Here is a 24,868-nt window from a genome sequence, read left to right as displayed (position 1 = left end):
TCGACTAAACGCAGAAACGTAAATACAATTCACTCATTCCATTCTGATAAAATATAAAAGTAGAATTTTTTTTAAATACTGTTAGTTTGTTTTATGAAATATATTAACACACGTGATATGAACATGCACTGCATGGCAAGACCCAGTTGCTTCTGGTTTTATGGCTGATACTGATCCGGGTCGGGTCAGACTGACCACAGTAATGTCCAGAAGTGCTTGTGTGATGAATGAAGACAGTTGGTGCCTATTGGCCATAATTATCATCACATCTACAGCAGGGCATTAAAGACATAAATAAGTTATATACACACACACGTACATGGGTTTAGCGGCACTTTTAAGTAACTGCATCTGCTGTGACGGTTGAGAACTTAGAAGATGATGAATTTTGTCAAACCTTTCATACCTGACCCCAGCAGAGTCTCGATCTCCGTCCGTCCTCTCTCTCCGTCTCCTCCTGCAGGAGAAGAACATCCCCATCCTTCATGTCTGTCATTAACAGAGATGACATCACTGAATTCAATGATGAACTGCCTTTATCATTTTGCATTATTGAGACACTGTTTTCCAAATGAATGTTGTTCAGTGCTTTGATGCAATGTATTTTGTTTAAAGCACTATATAAATAAAGGTGATTGATTGATTGATTAACATACAGGAAACATCAAGCAATCAATCAATCCTCACTGCTGATTTCTCAGGTGGTGTCGTCTGGGCCTGAATGTCAGGAAATAAGAGACTTGGATAAATGTAAAGCAAACTTAAAGTCCAGCGCAGTGGAGAGACAGGTGTGTGTGTGTGTGTACAGGTGTGTGTGTGTACTGTGTGTGCAGGTGTATCTACAGGTGTGTGTGTGTGCAGGTGTATCTACAGGTGTGTGTGTGTGCAGGTGTGTGTAGGTGTGTGTGTGCAGGTGTGTGTGTGTGCAGGTGTGTGTACTGTGTGTGCAGGTGTATCTACAGGTGTGTGTGTGTGCAGGTGTGTGTAGGTGTGTGTGTACCTGCACTCACAGCTCTGGTGCTCCAGGAAGGAAAGCAGCACATATTCTCTGCTCCTCTCCGCCGGAGTCATCCTCAACAGCTGATGAAGAACACAGAGCATTCAGCATTATATATATATATTAGTGATCGACCGATATTGGTTTTTTATAACCGATACCGATACCGATTATTTGTATGTTTATGTACCCGATAACCGATATGCAGAACCGATATTTATTTACTGTTATACTTCTGTTTCTGACAATTATTACAACACAAATGAGCTGAAAAAAACATTTTATTTATAACAATCACTCCCCCCTTGCATACAAAAAAAAAAAAAACATTATATTTATACACAAATAAATAGAGGGGTCTGAGTCCAAAAAATTTAAGCGCACTGTTACTAAGTGTCTTTGTTTTAAAATAAAAGCTTTGATGAGGTAAAAAAATAAAAACAGGTAAAAAAATAAAGCACAAAAATGATTCTAACATATTGGTGGGGGCGGGAGGGCTATTTAGGCGTGCATAGCTATTTACTCCCAGTTAAGCAGAACTAGGTTTTAGTGTAGAAAACAGAGTCTTTCAGCATTCTGCCCTGTAAGCCTGCTTCCTTCAAAAATGTCATGCAGTGGCCGTGCTTGAGGCTTCCTGATCATCAACCCAGTCAGGTGCTGAGCAATATGAACGAACTTTTATCCCGAGACTATATAAAGTTAAACAGCACTTGTCAGTTGGCATTTTATGATCTAGATTCAATCTAACGTTAGATCATGAAATGCCAACTGACAAAGTGCTGTTTGACTATAATTTAATCAACCGCGATCGCGCATGGAGATAATAAATAATTAATTTCCACAAAGCGGTAGGCTATATTTATATGTGTATTAGCGAAATAATTGTTATGTAGTAAATGATAATATAATCTAGGGTGTTTAAACAAGATAATCTTGTCAAAAGTTTCATTCAGTCGCCGTGCTTAAGCCTCCAGATCATCCGTCAGTTGCTAAGCAATATGAACAAACTTTCTCTTCTAGACTAATGGTGAGCAAATACAACAGATAGAGAATTAAATTCAACGCTTTTATTTTCAACATGCACTCATTCTTGTCTGTTTTATTTAATTCATGTAAAGATACGTCTTTATTGGGGCAGGACACGATGAATTACACTACGTGACTCAATGAGTTCGTCTCAATTGTTTAGAAACAAGCTGCATAAATTAACTATATCAGGAATTTATGTCTCAGATCTCATTTGTGCATGTCTGTTATGTTAAATAAAGTTGATTAATTAAAGCAAACCAAGTAGAACACATATTTACCTGTGCACTGAGTTGTTGTTGACTGATCTCCTAAGACGCCCGGGCTGCAATGGCAGAAATCTCAAAACGGCCACCAGATGGCGCCGTAAATCGGCGAATCCGATATTACAAAACCGATACCCGATTATGGAAAAATGCTTAAATATCGGGAAAAATATCGGTAAACAGATACATCGGTCGATCACTAATATATATATATATATATATATATATATATATATATATATATATATAATAAAGTTTGTTTTACATTCATGATTAATAACTAAATGTGTTCAGAAGTCACCTGATAACAGATCAAAGATGTTAGTCACTATAATGAAGTAATAATAGTAATAAATATTTGATCAATATATAGTTTTTATATTTTTTTATATTATTATAAAAACTTTAACTATAACACTAACTATATATACACACACACACACACACACACACACACACACTATAGTCACCTGTAGCAGTGAATATAAAATATAAAAATCATAATAATAATAATAATAATGTTTGTTCTTGTGGATGTTTCGGTCACGTTCACTATGAACCGCTGTTACACAGAAAACAGCCGCATGAAGATTCTTCTGGAAGATCCTTGTGTATAATGAGAGCCAGCATGACGAGGGTCAGTGTGTGTGTGTGTGTGTGTGTGTGTGTGTGTGTGTGTGTGTGTGTGTGGCGAGCTCGTGCCTGGATGCTGATGTTATGTGTGCTGACGGGGAAACACTCCAGCTCGTCATCGCTGCAGCATCCGGAGCAGCGGCACACAGCCAGGACTGAAGATGTGCTCCACTCCTCCGGGATACTCCTGCTCCACCTGCACCATCCGCTCCAGAGAACGACACTGACTGCACACGCCTCGGGGAACAGCAGCACTGAACACACACACACACACACACACACACACCTCAGACTCTTATCATTAACAACTGATGAAAGAAATCATGAGGCTCATCAGGTCAAGAAATGATCGATAAAATAATAGACAGAATCGCTGGAGTTCACCCCGACCCCTTCTTTACACAGTTTCAAAGCCACTTTACAGTGATAAATAGGAATCTTATTATTCAATGATCCAAAAACAATGACATTTTACTGTAAAGTAGCTCTAAAAAGCAGATAGACAACACTCATTATTCAGATGATATCATTGATCGTTAACTCATTTCGATTTAATAACTGTGTAAAGTCCATCAATTCATTTGGATTAAGGGTATACAATTTGATATAAAATAATCTTACCTCTTGAATGGGAATTGGCCAGAATGGTAAAAACCTTTTAAAAAGAAACGGGTCATTAATAATAATACAACACCTTTATTTATAGAAATTTACCTCAAACCGCTTTAATAAAAACTACTTACTAAACTTATATAAAACAAGAAATTAAGCTGAGATGCATCTTTGTATTAAAAGCAAAATAAAAGCTATATGTTCACTTGTCAAACCAGTCAAATGCTCAAGAAACATTTCTGATTATTATCAGTGTTGAACACAGTTGTGCTGAATAATATTTCTGTGGAAACTGTGATACACAACCATTTGGAGTCTGTAAGAAATTAATACTTTTATTCATCAGTGATACATTAAGCTGATTTAAAGTGACAGTAAAGTCATTTATAATGCTCCAAAATATTTATATTTCAAATATATGCTTTACATTTAGTTTTCTATTCCTCTGTGAATCCTGAAAAAACAGATATATTGTTTTAGTCTAACAGAGTGTCTCACTGCTTCATAAGACACTTCCACTCAGTTCCTGTGTATCTTCACTCTAAAAACGGCTGGGTTATTTTTTAACCCAAAATGCTGGGTTGAGTCTGTTGGGTCATTTTTTTGGGTTATTTTATTTCTTTTTAAACACTTTTGGGTAGTTTCAGTTTACCAGGTGTTGGGTTAAACCTGCTGGGTTGCGTCGCTGGGTTGTTTCAGGCCAGCGCTGGGTTATTTAACGCGCCTTGAAGATGTTTAAATCGCTCCCCAACTGTCACTTTGGAAGAACAACGGGGCAAAGCCACGGCTTTCAACTGTTTTAAGGTAAGTTTATTTAATGTTTTCAATAATAATTATTTTAAATTGGCAGAATTATAACCTTTTTTGCGGCAACAATACTGTTAAACGTCTACAGGCCAACATTATTTACGTTAAATGATTAACTGTTTAACGTCCCTCAAACGGCCAACCTACGTTACGTGACTCGCATAATCGTGAGACGACAGATTAATAGTTTTATTAAGTTTCAGACAGTGACGGATGGCTGAAATATGCGAATACCTGTGAAAATAGAGGAAAAAGTCGTTTCTGACACTGAAAAGCGAATTTAACATTTAAGTGAGTCAAATGAGTTCAAAAAGTGAATACGACTTTCTGCTCTAATGTAAACGCCTGCAGTTGTCCATATCGACATGTAAATCATACAAATTACGTACAATATAGTCGGACTGCAGGTCTAAAAGAACCGACGATCCAGTTCAAATAAACCGGTTCAGTAATTCTCGAACAAATTTCCCGGAAAAGAATCGACGTCTCAGGGCATTTCAAAGTGCGCGCACGCACAGCGAGTGACGTTAGTGAGGTGATTTGATGCTTTTGTGGTTTATAAAGTCTTTTTACATACAAATTATAATTCAAAATGTGTTTTTTTTCTGTCAGAAAAGCACATGGATACATTTGTGAGAGAATAACTCGTCGAGTGCAGTCTTATTGATGCGTCTAACGGTAAGTTCGTGTTTATTATACATTTTACTTAATAATCAACTAACGTTAACCCTCACGTAACTTAAACGCACGTATATTTGTATTTCGTGCTAGAGTTAAAGCTAACTTTGTGTTCAGAATGTACCTAATTTAGCAGCGTAAACATCATATAGCAATTTTCCAGCTTGTGTTTTTGACTTGTCCTTATCACTTTGGTACATCTATAAGTGTTTATATATGGATTGATTTAAAGCTGCGGGGTAACCCCGTACCTGCGTGACTTGTCATAGAAATGTCTGTGTGCGCGCATTCAGTTTGATCTCCCTTATCTGTGCCAGTGACTGTGTGTGTTTGATATAGCCAGCATATTAACATAAAACTGTGATTCATAATAACTGGAACATCCCATTGATTAGACAGTTTGAAAGCACACCTTTCAGCCAATCACTATATCATATTCTGCTTAGATATAACAATTTGTATTTTTTTGTTTTGTTTTTACTTTATTTTAAAGGTTGGAACAAACATGGAATTCCTTAACCGAGCAGAGTCCACAAAACCCCATCCAATTGTCATGGCGATTTAAAAATGACAGCAGATCTCTTAGGCATTGATCATAATCAATGGACAGGTAAGGATATTCTGGACTATTTTCCAAATAAATTGCAAATTGTATATTTAATTGTATTTTTCCACATGTGGACGCATACATTGTGACATAGTCCAAACGCAATTGAAAAGCATTTGAATTACAGATGCTTTACACAGAAAGCTGTCAATTTGTGTCAAGCGTGGGACTATACTATGGGGCATGTTTTTTATTGGGATATATTCTGTAGTTTTTACCCCAAATCTCTCACTGTTTGCACTCTGATGCACGTCAGCAAAACAACATTGCCGTTCTACTCTTATTTGCCTATTTGCATCTTACCCTATATTTTATACCTCAGGTGAAAAGCATTTGGTTAATAGTGAATATTGACCAATAGTACCATGTGGCTCTAACTGTTAGCAGGGGATAGTAGTTGCATTTGGGGTAAAAATGACAGAATTATTTATTGTGTGAGGTGCCAAGAATATAGGGAGATCCGGGTTGCACTCTCTCTTCTTTAACACGCATCTCTCGGAGTGGCAGCTGCCTTTAGTAGTGCCTTAACCTCCATTGTTCAAAGCATTTGGCACAATTGTCTTTGAGTGACATCACCTCCCAATACAAACACTCCCCATAGTATGGTCCCACCTCTGGCAAAAATTGACAGTTTTCCATGTGAGGCTAAAGTAAATTGCTAAAGTAATTGCGATTCCCTTTGAGTTTTGGCAGGTAACATGCATCACAGTGAAAAAACAGACATGGTAATTAGTAACACCTCATGTACTCGTTCTTATGTTGCATCTATGCTAACATTAGTCTGTTTCTCTCTTATTCCGAGGTCACCGTAGCCACCCGTATCCAGTACACATCCAGATCAGAGGGTCACTGCAGTCACCCGGATCCAGTACGTATCCAGACCAGATGGTGGATCAGCACCTAGAAAGGACCTCTACTGCCCTGGAAGACAGCGGAGACCAGGACAACTAGAGCCCAGATACAGATCCCCTGTAAAGACCTTGTCTCAGAGGAGCACCAGGACAAGACCACAGGAAACAGATGATTCTTCTGCACAATCTGACTTTGCTGCAGCCTGGAATTGAACTACTGGTTTCGTCTGGTCAGAGGAGAAACTGGCCCCCAACTGAGCCTGGTTTCTCCCAAGGTTTTTTTCACCATTCTGTCACCGATGGAGTTTTGGTTCCTTGGTTTTCCTTAGTTGGGGACAATTAATATCAAGCCATATCATCGACTTGATCGCACAGAGGGACGATACATCACTGAATCAATGATGAACTGACTTTAACTGAAAACTGAGTGTTTACTGTTGTCCCTTTGCATTATTACACACTATTTTCCTATTTAATACTGTAAAGCTGCTATGATGCAGTATTTGATCAATATGACAGGCTTATTACTCATAATAAATGGAAAATACAGCTGCAGACGGACTTTGCTTTTCCATTTGAAATTTGGCAGTCACTGTGCATTCATGAAAACTGAAAAGGTAATTTTGTTTGTTGTTTCTGAAAGTGTTTTTGTTCAAGATTTGCAATTGTGTTTGGATTTTGTCACAATTTGTCACATGTGGAAAATGCAATTGATAACATAATTTGCAATTCCTTTTGAAAATTGTCCTTCCGTTGACAGGCTCTAAAGCAGAGTACACTGCTCTCAGGTGTACAGTAGATCTTTGAATTTTCATTTTTGGGTGAACTATATGTTGAACTACCCTAAGCAGTGCACATCTACCTACGTAGGAGTCTTTATATACTTGATATAAATTTAAGGACATCTTTAAATTATTTTACATTTAAATTTAAAGAATGTTAATTGTCAATGTCATTTCACTGTGTATTTAAATAGCTAAACATGTCAAAATGTAATAGTTAAACAGCTAGACAGGTCATTTAGAAATAATTTTCTTATTTATTGCAACTGTATTTCTGTGATTTTTATTTTATTTATTTTTTTTGCATTTGCTGGAAACAAAAAAAGGGAAAATTCCATGTTGTTTGTCATTGGTACACATTTTTGAATATCAGATGGCATTAAAAATATTTTTTAACAGTCTAAATAACCTGTATTCTTCATTATTTATTAATCCATGATTGCTTTGTTAAGCAAAAGTGAAGTTATGAGAATAACCCAGCAAGAATAACCCAGAATCATAAAAATGCAAACCCACAAATGGTAAAAATGACTCTAACTTGGGTTTTCTAAATAACCCAGCATGCTGGGTTAAAATGTGTAAACCAGCATGCTGGGTTACTTTAACCCAGCACGTGTTCTGTCCAATATTTACCCAGCGCTGGGTTATCAATTGGGTTATTTTTAACCCAGCCATTTTTAGAGTGTTCACACGGCTGTTAAACTGGGTCTGACACACAGCATCACACGATTGAGTTTGTGCACTGAACCGAGCCTGACAGATAAGACATAACCAGTGTCATACACAGAAGAGAAGGTGCTGAAGTGTCTATTTATTTTTGAACCAAAATGTATTTGATGCTTCAAATTCTAACTGACTCTGGTATCACACGGACTGCTTTGAAGACCTTTGTTACTCTTGACATTACGTACACTTTCAAAATGGAGGGACAGACAGCTCGGACTAAAATATCTTAAACTGTTCCGAATAGGAGCAGGTCTTACAGGTTTGAGGGGGAGTGACTAATAACAGAATTCATTTTTTGGGTGAACTAATGGTTTAAAGTACAATCACCACGGCAAAAAGACCAAGGGAATTTTGATTTCCCAGTTCATGACCCCTTTAATACAGTTTGGGGACTCGCAAGAGGCGTAGACGGTGCATAGCAATACCAGTTGATTGGTCTTTGAGGTTGTCACATGAAAACAAAGCTCTGGGTCACGCTCCAACATTCTGGGGTGTGATGACAAATTATTGAAACCGTTATTTTGGGCTTTACACTTTATTCAAAAAAAAAAAAAAAAAAAAAAAAAAAAAGGATTTACAGGATCAGAGTAACTTCTCCACTAGAAACCACAGTCTGCTCACTAGAGATGGTCTTCACATGAGTGTCCCTTTCTGCAAAAGGAAAAAAAAATTAACTGAAGCCCACTTAATTCTCAGTTCTAGTCAAGAGAGAGCAAGAACTCACTCGTCCTGCCGCAGCTTTGCTCACAGGAGCCAGAAGACGGATGGCACACCGCTGTACTACAGTGGATGAAGATCTGACAGGGAGGAAAGAGGGTCAAGTCAAATCTAGAAACAGGAGTAACACTAAAGGTTAAAGTAAAGAGGCATACAGTTTCCTGCAGAGGAGCCAGTGATGTGGGATCCACAAACGTGAACATCTTCACAATGAAGCGCTTGTAGTGGGTTGGGAACTGAAGACCAGAAGAGCCAGTCACTGGAACCAATGTGGTCAGGTAACGGTCATCCTGGTAAGGGCATCTGAAAGGGAAAAGGAGGTTAGAAAAGCCACAGACTAACTGGATAAACATGGTCATTACTCACCCATCAACCAGAAGGTCCCACTGGGGTAGACGGAGTGGATTGGGGGCGGAAGTTGCCCAGCAGTGTCCCAGCATCAGGACAATGTTGGGGTCAGTCCTCTCCACAATGTGCACCTCAACATACACAGGCTCCCGCAGGACTTTTGTGATGGGATAATCAGCATCACTGTAGTAGGACGTGTAGGCCTCATCCCCTGAGGAACACCAGGGATTAAACACTGCTGCAACCTGGAGTCTAAAGATACTAGGAACACATGGGACAAGAACACACCTTCTGCACACCCTTTGGTGACACACTGACCATTGGCCAGTCTAAGCTCCACCCTGAGGGGTCCAGGGGCAGCTACTGGTGGAGGTGGAGGAACAGTGTTGACCTCCACAACCAGAGCTTCCACAGAAGTGCCAGAGTACCTACACTGGAAGAGAAGCCTGGACAAACCATGAGCTTGTAGCATTTGTTACAGACCACCAAATAAGACCAGCATAGAGCACCTACTCAAAGTGACTGTCCCTTGTGATTGAACCAAGTGGTCCAATCCCCACTTCATACGAGGAGCTCATTCTGTTCTCATACACCACATAACCACTGTCCTCCTGCAAATAGCAACACTGTTGGCATCCAGTCCATCATAGGCCATGCAGAATAAAACCATAAGCATCTCCTCACCATCACTCTTGTGCCACATGCAGTCACAGGGAACTGGTATACAGCAAAGGAAGGTGTGGACCCCACAGGACTGCAAGCTGGGTCACTTCCTCCCAGTAAACTGACTGAATCCAGACTCAGTCGAGGCAGTGTAACATCTCTAGCCACCACTACCACAAACTGACCATCTCTTATACACTGGACAGTCACTGGAACAGAGAGGAACAAGAGCAGGTTCATGTTGAGGATCAGTTTAACTGAGAGTATAACCCTGACTCACTCTTACCGGTCTTCCCATAGTAACACTGCTGTCCACTAAAGCAGCAGTTGATAGCTTCACATTCAGCACTACTGATACCAGGTTGTCCACATTGGATCTGCTCAGAATCAGCTACAGAACATCTGTCCAAAGGCTCAGCCTTCGCTACTTGCTTCTGAAACTGAATCTTCTGAGGAAGCTGCTGATTAGTCTGTTGAACTGACTGCTGAAGCCGCTGGTCAGTTTGCTGGAGCATCAGAGCTGGAGGATTCTGGGACAGTTTACTCCACTTACCCTTCTTTGGAAGAGCATGACCGAGAGCACACAGTGCTAATACCTGAACCAGCCACCAACTTCCAGCCATTGTCCAACAGCTAACCACACTATTGAGATACTGCACTTTGGTCTTTTTGTACTCTTGTATCTCAGCTAATTAGCAATAGTCCCTCCCACTTCATTAACAATCATGATTCTCCAGGCAAGTGTGAGCTCATGCAACTGGGCGATTCTCATTGGTTCTTGACCCGTTTCACACTGGAAGCGTTTGTACAGCGTCAAAGCAGCAGCCCCAAAGATTCATATTTCTTTGAAAAGACAATTAAAATTAGTTTTTAGGGGTGGTCAGTTATAAACTTGAATGTTTTGAAGTCTTGAAAGTTATAACATGGGGATTCATGTGAGGGAAAGCTGCTCCTATCATGTTGTTTCATTCATACTCAAATATAGAACCTGCTGTTTATACTGTTATTATTATTATTATTTAAATAATAGGCCTACATACTTTTACCATAGCGTCTTACCCAAATATGTGTTATTAAGTTCAGTGTGTTTCCATAATATTCATGTAAATATGTAAATAATTTGTGATTAAGCTCCATTTTTGTGGCTGATCAGGAGAAATGTGAAGTATTTGTTGTATTTTAACTACTCGTTAGGCTAAGTAAGAATCTCAAAATGTATTTATGTTGAGCTGAATAAAAATGAAAAAAGTCTATCCTATCCTAATCCTAATTCGCCCCACAGAGAGCCGAGACTACATTACCCATATAGCCTTGAGTTTTACAAGTGAAAAGCGCATGCGCATCCGACTCTTTCAGAGACCTGCGCAGAATGGATTTTTCCGTCCCACTTCCGCAAAAATATAAACAAAACGAACAAGGAACTTAGAACAAATAAATACTGTAAAAAAGGTAAGAAATGTAAATAGGATAAAATGATTTATTATTTTTTATGAAGGTCGTCTGTTGACTGCTATATATAAAACCCCTTCAATATAGTTGTTGTTACCTCAGGGAATGAGGGGAATCATCAAAAAAAAAAAAAAAAATAATAATATATATATATATATATATATATATATATATATATATATATATATATATATATATATATATTAGGAGTGTGTAACGGTTCACAAAATTCACGGTTCGGTTCGATACGATACACTGATGTCACGGTTCGGTACGTTTTAGATACAGCAAAATGTAAAAACATCTCAACTTTTCAGAATGCCGCAAGCGCACCGCGGGTCATGTGACAAGAACTAACCAATCAGCTTCATCCTTTCCCATAACAACGTTGAAAGCTCGGCCAAGATGAAGGAACAGCTGATCATAGTTGTATATGGATTGCAATTTTGAAATAAATTTAGTAGCAGAGCTACTGCAAGCGATTTTTAGAGCTGCAAATCCATTTATCCTTTGCTGAAATTTCCGCGACTCATGGAGAGAGCATGTCATTGTTGCTTAGCAAAGACAGACGCCTCATGAGCGCTTCTGCCCAAGCGCTTTGGAAAGGAGAAGAAAGACAAGCCTAGAGTTTTTCCCTTTACTAAGGCACTCGCTCACTCAGCACGCGATGAAGGCTCGTTGCAAAATGTCTAATGCATTTAACAGACCAGAAATAGAAGATACTCCAATAACCAACAGGTCTGGTGTTTGAGTGCACTTTGGATTCCCTGTAAGCTACAATGTGATGACAGAATGAATGGTAAATAGTAAGGTCTCATATCCACGGCTATAATGTAAATGAAGACTACCGATCGCTGCGGTGATGTCTTTTGCCCTGTTTTAATCAGTTGGAAATGTCGGTCTAAATGCTGCGGGGATAGTTTGTTGCGTGCATGTTTCTCCTTTTTTCGTCTTTTCCCAGATACTGACACACTAAGGTGATGTCGGCATAAATGAGTTGACATGTTTCAAGTATTCCCGCTGGTGTTTTTTTTTTTTTTTATTCCCGCTGGTGTACCCTATTGTCATGTAGCAGATGCGACATACTGTTGTTTTTTTTATCCACCACTCTCTTGCAATCACCATTATAGCTTACAGGGAATCCAAAGTGCACCCAAACACCAGACCTGTTGGTTATTGGAGGATCTTCTTTTTCTGGTCTGTTAAACGCATTGGCTATTTTGCAACGAGCCTTCGGCGCGTGCTGAGTGAGCGAGCGCCTGACTGAGTAGCCTAACATACACATATAAGTTGGTGTTTTTTTCTTCTTCGGGAGTGTCAGGGGCGTTGCCTGTTAAGTCGTTTGGGTTATTTGGCTACCTTGCTGAACGCATATCATTATATTTCTCTCTTTTTTTTCAAATATAATTAATTAATCCAACGAACCGTTCGGTATACATAATGCGGTAATTCGGTACTGCGTACCGAACCGAAAGCCTCGTACCAAAGGGTTCAATACGAATACGCGTATATATATATCTAGAAGGTTTGTATAAAGCTGCAATGTGTATATTATATATATATATATATATATATATATATATATATATATATATATATATATATATATATATATATATATATATATATATATATATATTAGGGGTGTAACGATACGCGTATTCGTATTGAACCGTTCGGTACGATGCTTTCGGTTCGGTACGCGGTACGCATTATGTATACCGAACGGTTCGTTGGAGTAATTAATTATATTTGGAAAAAAAAAAGAGAGAGATAGAAATATAATGATATGCGTTCAACAAGGTAGCCCAATAACCCAAACAACGTAACAGGCAACGCCCCCTGACACTCCCGAAGAAGAAAAAAACACCATCTTATATGTTTATGTTAGGCTACTCAGCAGGCGCTCGCTCACTCAGTACGCGCTGAAGGCTCGTTGCAAAATAGCCAATGCGTTTAACAGACTAGAAATGAGAAGATCCTCCAATAACCAACAGGTCTGGTGTTTGGCTGCACTTTGGATTCCCTTTAAGCTATAATGGTGATGGCAAGAGAGTGGTGGATAAAAAACAACGGTATGTCGCATCTGCAACATGACAGGGTACACCAGCGGGAATACAAAAAAAAAAAAAAAAAACACCAGCGGGAATATCTGGGATATATGCGTCAGTACTATCTGGGAAAAGACGAAAAAAAGGAGAAACATGCACGCAGCAAACTATCCCTGCAGCATTTAGACACTATAGCTTACAGGGAATCCAACCCAAACACCAGACCTGTTGGTTATTTTAGGATCTTATATTTCTGGTCTGTTAAAGGCATTCGACATTTTGCAACGAGCCTTCAGCGCGTGCTGAGTGAGCGAGTGCCTTAGGGGCCGTTCACATATCGCTCCTAAAAACGCATGGAAAACGCTAAGCGCGTCTTTCTCCTCCTTTCCAAAGCGCTCGGGCAGAAGCGCTCATGAAGCGCTCATGAGGCGTCTGTCTTTGCTAAGCAACAATGACGTGCTCTCTCCATGAGACGCGGAAATTTCAGCGAAGGATAAATGGATTTGCAGCTCTAAAAATCACTTGCAGTAGCTCTGCTACTAAATTTATTTCAAAATTGCAATCCATATACAACTATGATCAGCTGTTCCTTCATCTTGGCTGAGCTCTCAACCTTGTTACGGGAAAGGATGAAGCTGATTGGTTGGTTCTTGTCACATGACCCGCGGTGCGCTTGCGGCATTCTGAAAAGTTGAGATGTTTTACCGAACCGTGACATCAGTGTATCGTATCGAACCGAACCGTGAATTTTGTGAACCGTTACACCCCTAATATATATATATATATAGCTATATATACACATTGCAGCTTTATACAAACCTTCTAGATTTTACCACATTATGTATATGTATGTATATAACTGTTTAGGCTTTATTTACAGCCTAACAAAGTTTGGGACATAAAAAAAAGATAATTTGAGAAACATCTCAGTAATCTTTTTTTTTTTTTTTTTTCATGCAGTGAAAGTCACTAATGACCAAAACATCTTTGTTTTGCAACAGTCTTCAAAATACCTTCTTTTATTTTGTGCAAAAGAAAGTACGTCATTCAGGTTTGAGACAACATGAGGGTTTAAATGATACTGTAATAATAAACTAAAACTACCAGCGAGTGACTGTAAATGTGTTTATGAATCGATTCACGCTCCGAACTCACGAACAGACTCAAATGATTCGCGATCCCGCTTCGAACTCCCGAACTGATTAAAATGATTCGCGCTCCGAACTCCGAAACTGACTCAAATGATCCACGCTCCAAACTGCCAAACTGACTCTATTGATTCGCGATCCCGCTCCGAACTCCCGAACTGACACAAATGATCCACGCTCCAAACTGCCAAACTGACTCTATTGATTCGCGATCCCGCTCCGAACTCCCGAACTGATTAAAATGATTCACGCTCCGAACTCCGAAACTGAAACAAATGATTCACGCTCCGAACTGCCAACTCAAATGATTCGCGATCCCGCTCCGAACTCCCGAACTGATTAAAATGATTCACGCTCCGAACTCCCGAACTGACTCAAATGATCCACGCTCCGAACTGCCAAACTGACACTAATGATTCACGCGTCGAATAGCCGAACTGACTCAAATGATTCACGCTTCGAGCTGCCAAACTGACTCAAATGATTGGAGACCCCGCTCCGAAGTCCCGAACAGACTCAAATGATTCGCGAACCCGCTCCGAACTGCCGAACTGACTCAAATGATTCACGCTCCGAACTGCCAAACAGACTCAAATGATTCGCGAACCCGCTCCGAACTGCCGAACTGACTCAAATGATTCATGCTCCGAACTCCCAAACTGACAACACCAGTGTTGTGCTAGTTACTAAGAAATATTATGTAGTTACAGTTACTTACACCAAAAAGTAATGCATTACTGTTTAAAGTAACCTTTTTGTTACTTTTTTTTAAGAACTTTCTTTAATGTTCCCATTAAAGCGCTTTTATGCGTTATGGTCACTATAAACCTAATGTAATTTTTAAACTATTTTGATTAAGTCAGACCAGCAGAAACTGAATATTGTACAAATCAGGGGCGAAAATCTCATCTAAATGTTGGGGAGGACAATAAACATAACATTTCTCACGAGCAAGTTTTGAAGGGGACACCAATAAAACTTGCAAAATTGTACTTAATGATATGTGTACAGAGAGGAAAGCCTTACTATTGCATGCAACAGACCGTTCCATTATCCTTCTTCTCAATGTTTCTCTTTGGTTCAATGAAAAAGCTGACTAAATTGACGAAAACATTCTTCAAAACAATTTTTTTTGTTGCAGTGTTTATGAAGACACTCTGGACCCCCATTGGCATGTGTAGGGGGCCCACTGACTTTGAGAGTATACAGGGCCCAGAATTTGGTGCTACGCCCCTGCTTTCATGTAATGGTATTACAACTGTGAAATTACAAACAAAAATATATACATTCTGAGACATGAACTGAAATGAATATTGAATTTTATTAACATTAAATCTTCCTCATATTCACCTCAAAATTTGGGGGAAACTGTGCCTCCCCTGCCTCACCCGAAGAGCCACCACTGAAACCGACTAAATCATAGTGAACGCGGGAAAATCTAAATGCGCAGTTGATTTTGATATTCTAGGTATTATCAAATTGCCTGAGTTTTGAGAACGTAGCGGACGTAGAGGAGTATAATGTAAAAGGAGCTCATTCAAATACTGAGGTGCTAAACCATTCAGGGCTTTATAAGTAATAAGCAATATTTTAAAATCTATATGATGTTTGATAGGGAGCCAGTGCAGTGTGGACAGGACCGGGCTAATATGGTCATACTTCCTGGTTCTAGTAAGAACTCTTGCTGCTGCATTTTGGACTAGCTGTAGTTTGTTTACCAAGCGTGCAGAACAACCACCCAATAAAGCATTACAATAATCTAACCTTGAGGTCATAAATGCATGGATTAACATTTCTGCATTTGACATTGAGAGCATAGGCCATAATTTAGATATATTGTTGAGATGGAAAAATGCAGTTTTACAAATGCTAGAAACGTGGCTTTCTAAGGAAAGATTGCGATCAAGCAGCACACCTAGGTTCCTAACTGATGACGAAGAATTGACAGAGCAACCATCAAGTCTTAAACAGTGTTCTAGGTTATTACAAGCAGAGTTTTTAGGCCCTATAATTAACACCTCTGTTTTTTCAGAATTTAGCAGTAAGAAATTACTCGTCATCCAGTTTTTTATATCGACTATGCATTCCATTAGTTTTTCAAATTGCGAAAAGATGCAAAAGAATGTTGTGGTCAATTGTGTCAAACGCAGCACTAAGATCCAATAAAACTAATAGAGAGATACACCCACGATCAGATGATAAGAGCAGATCATTTGTAACTCTAAGGAGAGCAGTCTCAGTACTATGATACGGTCTAAATCCTGACTGGAAATCCTCACATATACCATTTTTCTCTAAGAAGGAATATAATTGTGAGGATACCACCTTTTCTAGTATCTTGGACAGAAAAGGGAGATTCGAGATTGGTCTATAATTAACTAGTTCTTTGGGGTCAGGTTGTGGTTTTTTTTGATGAGAGGCTTAATAACAGCCAGTTTGAAGGTTTTGGGGACATATCCTAATGACAATGAGGAATTAATAGTCAGAAGAGGATCTATGACTTCTGGAAGCACCTCTTTTAGGAGCTTAGATGGTATAGGGTCTAACATACATGTTGTTGGTTTAGATGATTTAACAAGTTTATACAATTCTTCCTCTCCTATAGTAGAGAATGAGTGGAACTGTTCCTCAGGGGGTCTATAGTGCACTGTCTGATGTGATACTGTAGCTGACGGCTGAATTCAATAAGCCAAGCCTTATCATTTATTCATATTGCTTGTTTTTATTTGTTGAACCTAAATTAAATTATTCATCTTAACTTGGTTTGAATGTTTTTTTGTATTTTCTAGTTCGAGGAACAGACACAGTCTCTATAGTGTGATTTCTAGGTGAAAGAGTCTCTATGTGCTGAGAATTAACTGACCTCTGTGACGGGAGGCAGCCGTATCTAGAGCCCTAACATTCTTACTGTCCTCAATTAAAGATTGGATGCGTGTCTCTAATTCTGAAATCTTCTCTGTCAGCCTAACTATTTCCCTGCATTTATCACATGTGAATCCCTCATCAGCGACAGAGATAGATAAACCGTACACGTGGCAAGAGCTGCAAATAACGATAGCAGGAGAAGCCATTACTCACCGTGCTTGATGAAATATTCTTACTGCGGTTGTTTGATGAACTTGTGAAAAACTGGAGCGAGAGAGAGGAGAAAAGAAAACGCTAATGACAAGCTAACGAGTGCTAACGCTTTGCAGGTGTACTTCACTCACGGATATATAATAAAAGTGATCGATCAAAGTTAATCTGATAAGATTGATCAATAATATCAGAAATATGGGGTGAATGAAGTTATATTTTACCACTTAAAAAAAAAAAAAAGATTCTAGAGAAAAATAAAAACAGCTACTTGGAGCTATGATTAGCTACAGAAGGCCAACAGGAAGTGGAGAAAACACTGTCCAACAGCAAACAAAATCCTTTAATGGATTTGGATATTAAAGAGTCAGTGACAGTTTATTTTTGGGTGACCTAATGGTTTAACCTACAACCACCACGGCAAAAAGACCAAGGGAACTTCAATTTCCCAGTTCATGGGACTCAGACTCTGCAAAGCAACACCAGTTGATCGTTTTCATGTTACAACCTCAAAGACCTGGATGAGAAATCATCCATAGAACAGCAGCACAAGCCTTTCAGTTTTCTAGCCATTCCACAGGCACAAGTATTTAGATTACCTCTCAAGTGAACATAATGCGAGTTTTGGCGATTTCAAATTACTATTAAACACCCACTGCAATATTTCAGTCATTAAACAGTGCCACAAACACTGCAACACTTAAATGTGCCTTAATACACTTAAGCCACAATACTAAGAGACCAAAGTCAGGAAACTATGTGAAACTTCAGACAGTTTATATGGTGTTCATGTTTGTCTGTACAAATTACACAAGACGTTTACTGCACTTGCCTTTTAACGTTTTACTACATTTTGCAAACTGCAGAAATAACTGGTGGTTAGTGGAGCAAAGCTTTGGGTCTCCCTCCAGGTGGTGATTCCGGTGTGTGAGGTCAAACTATTGAGACAGTGATCTTGGTTTTTACACGGTTTATTAAAGAGACCAGATTTACATGATCAGAATAACTGCTCCACTAGAAACCACCGTCTGCTCACTAGAGATGGTCTTCACATGAGTGTCCCTTCCTGTAAGAGAAATGTTAGAAGTGTGAAGGAAAATAGTGACAGATTCTCAGTTCCTCTAGTCAAGAGAGGGCAAGAACTCACTCGTCCTGCCGCAGCTTTGCTCACAGGAGCCAGAAGACGGATGGCACACCGCTGTACTACAGTGGATGAAGATCTGACAGGGAGGAAAGAGGGTCAAGTCAAATCTAGAAACAGGAGTAACACTAAAGGTTAAAAGTAAAGCAGCATACGGTTTCCTGCAGAGGAGCCAGTGATGTGGGATCCACAAACGTGAACATCTTCACAATGAAGCGCTTGTAGTGGGTTGGGAACTGAAGACCAGAAGAGCCAGTCACTGGAACCAATGTGGTCAGGTAACGGTCATCCTGGTAAGGGCATCTGAAAGGGAAAGGAGGTTAGAAAAGCCACAGACTAACTGGATAAACATGGTCATTACTCACCCATCAACCAGAAGGTCCCACTGGGGGAGACTGAGTGGATTGGGGGCGGAAGTTGCCCAGCAGTGTCCCAGCATCAGGACAATGTTGGGGTCAGTCCTCTCCACAATGTGCACCTCAACATACACAGGCTCCCGCAGGACTTTTGTGATGGGATAATCAGCATCACTGTAGTAGGACGTGTAGGCCTCATCCCCTGAGGAACACCAGGGATTAAACACTGCTGCAACCTGGAGTCTAAAGATACTAGGAACACATGGGACAAGAACACACCTTCTGCACACCCTTTGGTGACACACTGACCATTGGCCAGTCTAAGCTCCACCCTGAGGGGTCCAGGGGCAGCTACTGGTGGAGGTGGAGGAACAGTGTTGACCTCCACAACCAGAGCTTCCACAGAAGTGCCAGAGTACCTACACTGGAAGAGAAGCCTGGACAAACCATGAGCTTGTAGCATTTGTTACAGACCACCAAATAAGACCAGCATAGAGCACCTACTCAAAGTGACTGTCCCTTGTGATTGAACCAAGTGGTCCAATCCCCACTTCATACGAGGAGCTCATTCTGTTCTCATACACCACATAACCACTGTCCTCCTGCAAATAGCAACACTGTTGGCATCCAGTCCATCATAGGCCATGCAGAATAAAACCATAAGCATCTCCTCACCATCACTCTTGTGCCACATGCAGTCACAGGGAACTGGTATACAGCAAAGGAAGGTGTGGACCCCACAGGACTGCAAGCTGGGTCACTTCCTCCCAGTAAACTGACTGAATCCAGACTCAGTCGAGGCAGTGTAACATCTCTAGCCACCACTACCACAAACTGACCATCTCTTATACACTGGACAGTCACTGGAACAGAGAGGAACAAGAGCAGGTTCATGTTGAGGATCAGTTGAACTGAGAGTATAACCCTGACTCACTCTTACCGGTCTTCCCATAGTAACACTGCTGTCCACTAAAGCAGCAGTTGATAGCTTCACATTCAGCACTACTGATACCAGGTTGTCCACATTGGATCTGCTCAGAATCAGCTACAGAACATCTGTCCAAAGGCTCAGCCTTCGCTACTTGCTTCTGAAACTGAATCTTCTGAGGAAGCTGCTGATTAGTCTGTTGAACTGACTGCTGAAGCCGCTGGTCAGTTTGCTGGAGCATCAGAGCTGGAGGATTCTGGGACAGTTTACTCCACTTACCCTTCTTTGGAAGAGCATGACAGAGAGCACACAGTGCTGATACCTGAACCAGCCACCAACTTCCAGCCATTGTCCAACAGCTAATCACACTATTGAGATACTGCACATTGGTCTTTTTGTACTCTTGTGTCCCAACTAATTAGCAATAGTCCCTCCCACTTCATTAACAATCATGATTCTCCAGGCAAGTGTGAGCTCATGCAACTGGGCGATTCTCATTGGTTCTTGACCCGTTTCACACTGGAAGCGTTTGTACAGCGTCAAAGCAGCAGCCCCAAAGTTCATATTTCTTTGAAAAAACAGTTATAAATTTGTTTTTAGAGGTGGTCAGTTATAAACTTGAATGTTTTGAAGTCTTGAAAGTTATAACATGGGGATTCACGTGAGGGAAAACTGCTCCTATTATGTTGTTTCATTCATACTCAAATATGTGCTGTTTATACTGTTATTATAATTATTATTTAAATAATGGGCCTACATACTTTTACCATAGCGTCTTACCCAAATATGTGTTATTAAGTTCAGTGTGTTTCCATAATATTCATGTAAATATGTAAATAATTTGTGATTAAGCTCCATTTTTGTGGCTGATCAGGAGAAATGTGAAGTATTTGTTGTATTTTAACTACTTGTTAGGCTAAGTAAGAATCTCAAAATGTATTTATGTAGAGCTGAATAAAAATGAAAAAAGTCTATCCTATCCTAATCCTAATTCGTCCCACAGAGAGCCGAGACTACATTACCCCATATACCCTTGAGTTTTACAAGTGAAAAGCGCATGCGCATCCGACTCTTTCAGAGACAAGCGCAGAATGGATTTTTCCGTCCCGCCCCCGCCCGCGCAAAAATATAAGTTATTTTCTCCCGCTCCCGCCCGCAAACAATCAAGTTTCTTCCCGCTCCGCCCGCAAAATCCCGCGGGTAAACGTACCTATACGTTTTTATTATTATTATTATTAAAAATTGCATATTCTGCTGCTCTGTTATTTTTTCAATTGCTCCCCTGTTGAATATAAATAATATAAAAAAAAGAAACAAATGTTTCGTTTTATTTCCGTTTAATTATATGGACGAATAAATACAGTAAAAAAGGTAAGAAATGTAAATAGGGTAAAATTATTATTATTTTTTTATAAAGGTCGTCTGTTGACTGATATTTATAAAACCCCTTCAATATAGTTGTTGTTACCTCAGGGGGTGAGGGGAATGCTGCTAAAGCTGATCATAGTTTTATATGGATTGCAATTTTGAAATAAATTTAATAGCAGAGCTACTGCAAGCGATTTTTAGAGCTGTATATATATCTCAGTACTCTTTTTTTTTTTTTTTTTTACATGCAGTGAAAGTCACTTATGACCAAAACATCTTTGTTTTGCAACAGTCTTCAAAATACCTTCTTTTTATGTTGTGCAAAAGAAAGTACTTAATTCAGGTTTGAGACAACATGAGGGTTTAAATGATACTGTAAAAAATAAACTAAAACTACCAGCGAGTGACTGTAAATGTCTTTATGAATCGATTCACGCTCCGAACTCCCTAACTGAATCAAATGATTCGCGATCCCGCTCCGAACTCCCGAGCTGATTAAAATGATTCACGCTCCGAACTCCCGAACTGACTCAAATGATCCACGCTCCGAACTTCCAAACTGACTCTATTGATTCGCCATCCCGCTCCGAACTCCCGAATTGATTAAAATGATTCACGCTCCGAACTCCCGAACTGACTCAAATGATCCACGCTCCGAACTGCCGAACTGACTCAAATGATTCACGCTCCGAGCTGCCAAACTGACTCTATTGATTCGCCATCCCGCTCCGAACTCCCGAATTGATTAAAATGATTCACGCTCCGAACTCCCGAACTGACTCAAATGATCCACGCTCCGAACTGCCGAACTGACTCAAATGATTCACGCTTCGAGCTGCCAAACAGACTCAAATGATTCGCGATCCCGCTCCAAACTCCCGAACAAACTCAAATGATTCGCGAACCCGCTCCGAACTCCCAAACTGACTCAAATGATTCACGCTCCGAACTGCCAAACAAACTCAAATGATTCGCGAACCCGCTCCGAACTGCCGAACTGACTCAAATGATTCACGATCCGAACTGCCAAACAGACTCAAATGATTCGCGAACCCGCTCCGAACTCCCCGAACAAACTCAAATGATTCGCGAACCCGCTCCGAACTCCCAAACTGACTCAAATGATTCACGCTCCGAACTGCCAAACAAACTCAAATGATTCGCGAACCCGCTCCGAACTGCCGAACTGACTCAAATGATTCACGATCCGAACTGCCAAACAGACTCAAATGATTCGCGAACCCGCTCCGAACTGCCGAACTGACTCAAATGATTCATGCTCCGAACTCCCAAACTGACAACACCAGTGTTGTGCTAGTTACTAAGAAATATTATCTAGTTAAAAGTTACTTAATTCAAAAAGTAACTCAATTACTTTGTTGATTACACCAAAAAGTAATGCATTACTGTTTAAAGTAACTTTTTTGTTACTTTTTTTAAGAACTTTCTCTAATGTTCCCATTAATGCGCTTTATGCGTTATGGTCACTATAAACCGAAAGTAATTTTTAAACACTATTTTGATTAAGTCAGACCAGCAGAAACTGAATATTGTACAAATCAGGGGCGAAAATCTCATCTAAATGTTGGGGGGGGGCAATAAACATAACTTTTCTCACGAGCAAGTTTTGAAGGGGACACCAATAAAACTTGCAAAATTGTACTTAATGATATGTGTACAGAGAGGAAAGCCTTACTATTGCATGCAACAGACCATTCCATTATCCTTCTTCTCAATGTTTCTTTTTGGTTCAATGAAAAAGCTGACTAAATTGACGAAAACATTCTTCAAAACAATTTTTTTTGTTGCAGTGTTTATGAAGACACTCTGGACCCCCATTGGCATGTGTAGGGGGCCCACTGACTTTGAGAGTATACAGGGCCCAGAATTTGGTGCTACGCCCCTGCTTTCATGTAATGGTATTACAACTGTGAAATTACAAACAAAAATATATACATTCTGAGACATGAACTGAAATGAATATTGAATTTTATTAACATAAAATCTTCCTCATATTCACCTCAAAATTTGGGGGAAACTGTGCCTCCCCTGCCTCACCCGACGAGCCACCGCTGAAAGCGACTAAATCATAGTGAACGCGGGAAAATCTAAATGCGCAGTTGATTTTGATATTCTAGATATTATCAAATTGCCTGAGTTTTGAGAACGTAGCGGACGTAGAGGAGTATAATGTAAAAGGAGCTCATTCAAATACTGAGGTGCTAAAACCATTCAGGGCTTTATAAGTAATAAGCAATATTTTAAAATCTATACGATGTTTGATAGGGAGCCAGTGCAGTGTGGACAGGACCGGGCTAATATGGTCATACTTCCTGGTTCTAGTAAGAACTCTTGCTGCTGCATTTTGGACTAGCTGTAGTTTGTTACCAAGCGTGCAGAACAACCACCCAATAAAGCATTACAATAATCTAACCTTGAAGTCATAAATGCATGAATTAACATTTCTGCATTTGACATTGAGAGCATAGGCCGTAATTTAGATATATTTTGAGATGGAAAAATGCAGTTTTACAAATGCTAGAAACGTGGCTTTCTAAGGAAAGATTGCGATCAAGTAGCACACCTAGGTTCCTAACTGATGATGAAGAATTGACAGAGCAACCATCAAGTCTTAGACAGTGTTCTAGGTTATTACAAGCAGAGTTTTTAGGCCCTATAATTAACACCTCTGTTTTTTCAGAATTTAGCAGTAAGAAATTACTCGTCATTCCAGTTTTTTATATCGACTATGCATTCCATTAGTTTTTCAAAATTGCAAAAAGATGCAAAAGAATGTTGTGGTCAATTGTGTCAAACGCAGCACTAAGATCCAATAAAACTAATAGAGAGATACACCCACGATCAGATGATAAGAGCAGATCATTTGTAACTCTAAGGAGAGCAGTCTCAGTACTATGATACGGTCTAAATCCTGACTGGAAATCCTCACATATACCATTTTTCTCTAAGAAGGAATATAATTGTGAGGATACCACCTTTTCTAGTATCTTGGACAGAAAAGGGAGATTCGAGATTGGTCTATAATTAACAAGTTCTTTAGGGTCAAGTTGTGGTTTTTTGATGAGAGGCTTAATAACAGCCAGTTTGAAGGTTTTGGAGACATATCCTAATGACAATGAGGAATTAATAATAGTCAGAAGAGGAACTATGACTTCTGGAAGCACCTCTTTTAGGAGCTTAGATGGTATAGGGTCTAACATACATGTTGTTGGTTTAGATGATTTAACAAGTTTATACAATTCTTCCTCTCCTATAGTAGAGAATGAGTGGAACTGTTCCTCAGGGGGTCTATAGTGCACTGTCTGATGTGATACTGTAGCTGACGGCTGAATTCAATAAGCCAAGCTTTATCATTTATTCATATTGCTTGTTTTTTTATTTGTTGAACCTAAATTAAATTAATCTTAACTTGGTTTGAACGTTTTTTTTTTTTTTCTAGTTCGAGGAACAGACACAGTCTCTATAGTGTGATATCTAGGTGAAAGAGTCTCTATGTGCTGAGAATTAACTGACCTCTGTGACGGGAGGCAGCCGTATCTAGAGCCCTAACATTCTTACTGTCCTCAATTAAAGATTGGATGCGTGTCTCTAATTCTGAAATCTTCTCTGTCAGCCTAA

The 24,868-nt window shown here is 39.6% G+C and overlaps 3 protein-coding genes across 5 annotated transcripts in view; 1 reads left to right on the top strand and 2 right to left on the bottom strand.

Moving 5' to 3' along the window:
- Window positions 1–24,868, top strand: part of LOC113068554 (gephyrin-like) — a 1,122,288-nt gene that overhangs the window by 320,534 nt on the left and 776,886 nt on the right. The window lies entirely within an intron of this gene.
- LOC113068575 (zona pellucida sperm-binding protein 4-like) lies at window positions 8,545–10,351 on the bottom strand. The gene is made up of 8 exons (XM_026241354.1): window positions 10,000–10,351; window positions 9,735–9,922; window positions 9,564–9,661; window positions 9,339–9,496; window positions 9,069–9,261; window positions 8,858–9,005; window positions 8,710–8,782; window positions 8,545–8,636 (listed from the first exon to the last, which is right to left on the bottom strand). Exons 1-8 carry the CDS (start codon window positions 10,334–10,336, stop codon window positions 8,560–8,562), a joined length of 1,272 nt encoding a protein of 423 aa, XP_026097139.1. The 5' UTR covers window positions 10,337–10,351; the 3' UTR covers window positions 8,545–8,559.
- On the bottom strand, window positions 18,392–20,222 carry LOC113068576 (zona pellucida sperm-binding protein 4-like). Its single transcript, XM_026241355.1, has 8 exons — window positions 19,874–20,222; window positions 19,609–19,796; window positions 19,438–19,535; window positions 19,213–19,370; window positions 18,943–19,135; window positions 18,733–18,880; window positions 18,584–18,656; window positions 18,392–18,502 (listed from the first exon to the last, which is right to left on the bottom strand). Exons 1-8 carry the CDS (start codon window positions 20,208–20,210, stop codon window positions 18,426–18,428), a joined length of 1,272 nt encoding a protein of 423 aa, XP_026097140.1. The 5' UTR covers window positions 20,211–20,222; the 3' UTR covers window positions 18,392–18,425.

The sequence above is a fragment of the Carassius auratus genome, linkage group LG45M, assembly GCF_003368295.1.
Source record: "Carassius auratus strain Wakin linkage group LG45M, ASM336829v1, whole genome shotgun sequence".
Lineage (NCBI taxonomy): Eukaryota > Metazoa > Chordata > Actinopteri > Cypriniformes > Cyprinidae > Carassius > Carassius auratus.
The sequence above is the reverse complement of the archived record's forward strand: the minus strand, read 5'-3'. Positions and strand labels throughout refer to the sequence as shown.

What these genes read in the sequence shown, in the direction of transcription:
- LOC113068576 (XM_026241355.1), bottom strand. Translation starts at nt 20,210, where the DNA reads ATGGCTGGAAGTTGGTGGCTGGTTCAGGTATCAGCACTGTGTGCTCTC. An exon ending in GTGTTACTATGGGAAGACCG is followed by an intron (nt 19,797 to 19,873) that starts GTAAGAGTGAGT and finishes TCTCTGTTCCAG; the next exon opens with TGACTGTCCAGTGTATAAGA. An exon ending in TGGCTCCTCTGCAGGAAACC is followed by an intron (nt 18,657 to 18,732) that starts GTATGCTGCTTT and finishes CCTCCCTGTCAG; the next exon opens with ATCTTCATCCACTGTAGTAC.
- LOC113068575 (XM_026241354.1), bottom strand. Translation starts at nt 10,336, where the DNA reads ATGGCTGGAAGTTGGTGGCTGGTTCAGGTATTAGCACTGTGTGCTCTC. An exon ending in CATGTGGCACAAGAGTGATG is followed by an intron (nt 9,662 to 9,734) that starts GTGAGGAGATGC and finishes TGCTATTTGCAG; the next exon opens with GAGGACAGTGGTTATGTGGT. An exon ending in CACCAAAGGGTGTGCAGAAG is followed by an intron (nt 9,262 to 9,338) that starts GTGTGTTCTTGT and finishes GGTGTTCCTCAG; the next exon opens with GGGATGAGGCCTACACGTCC.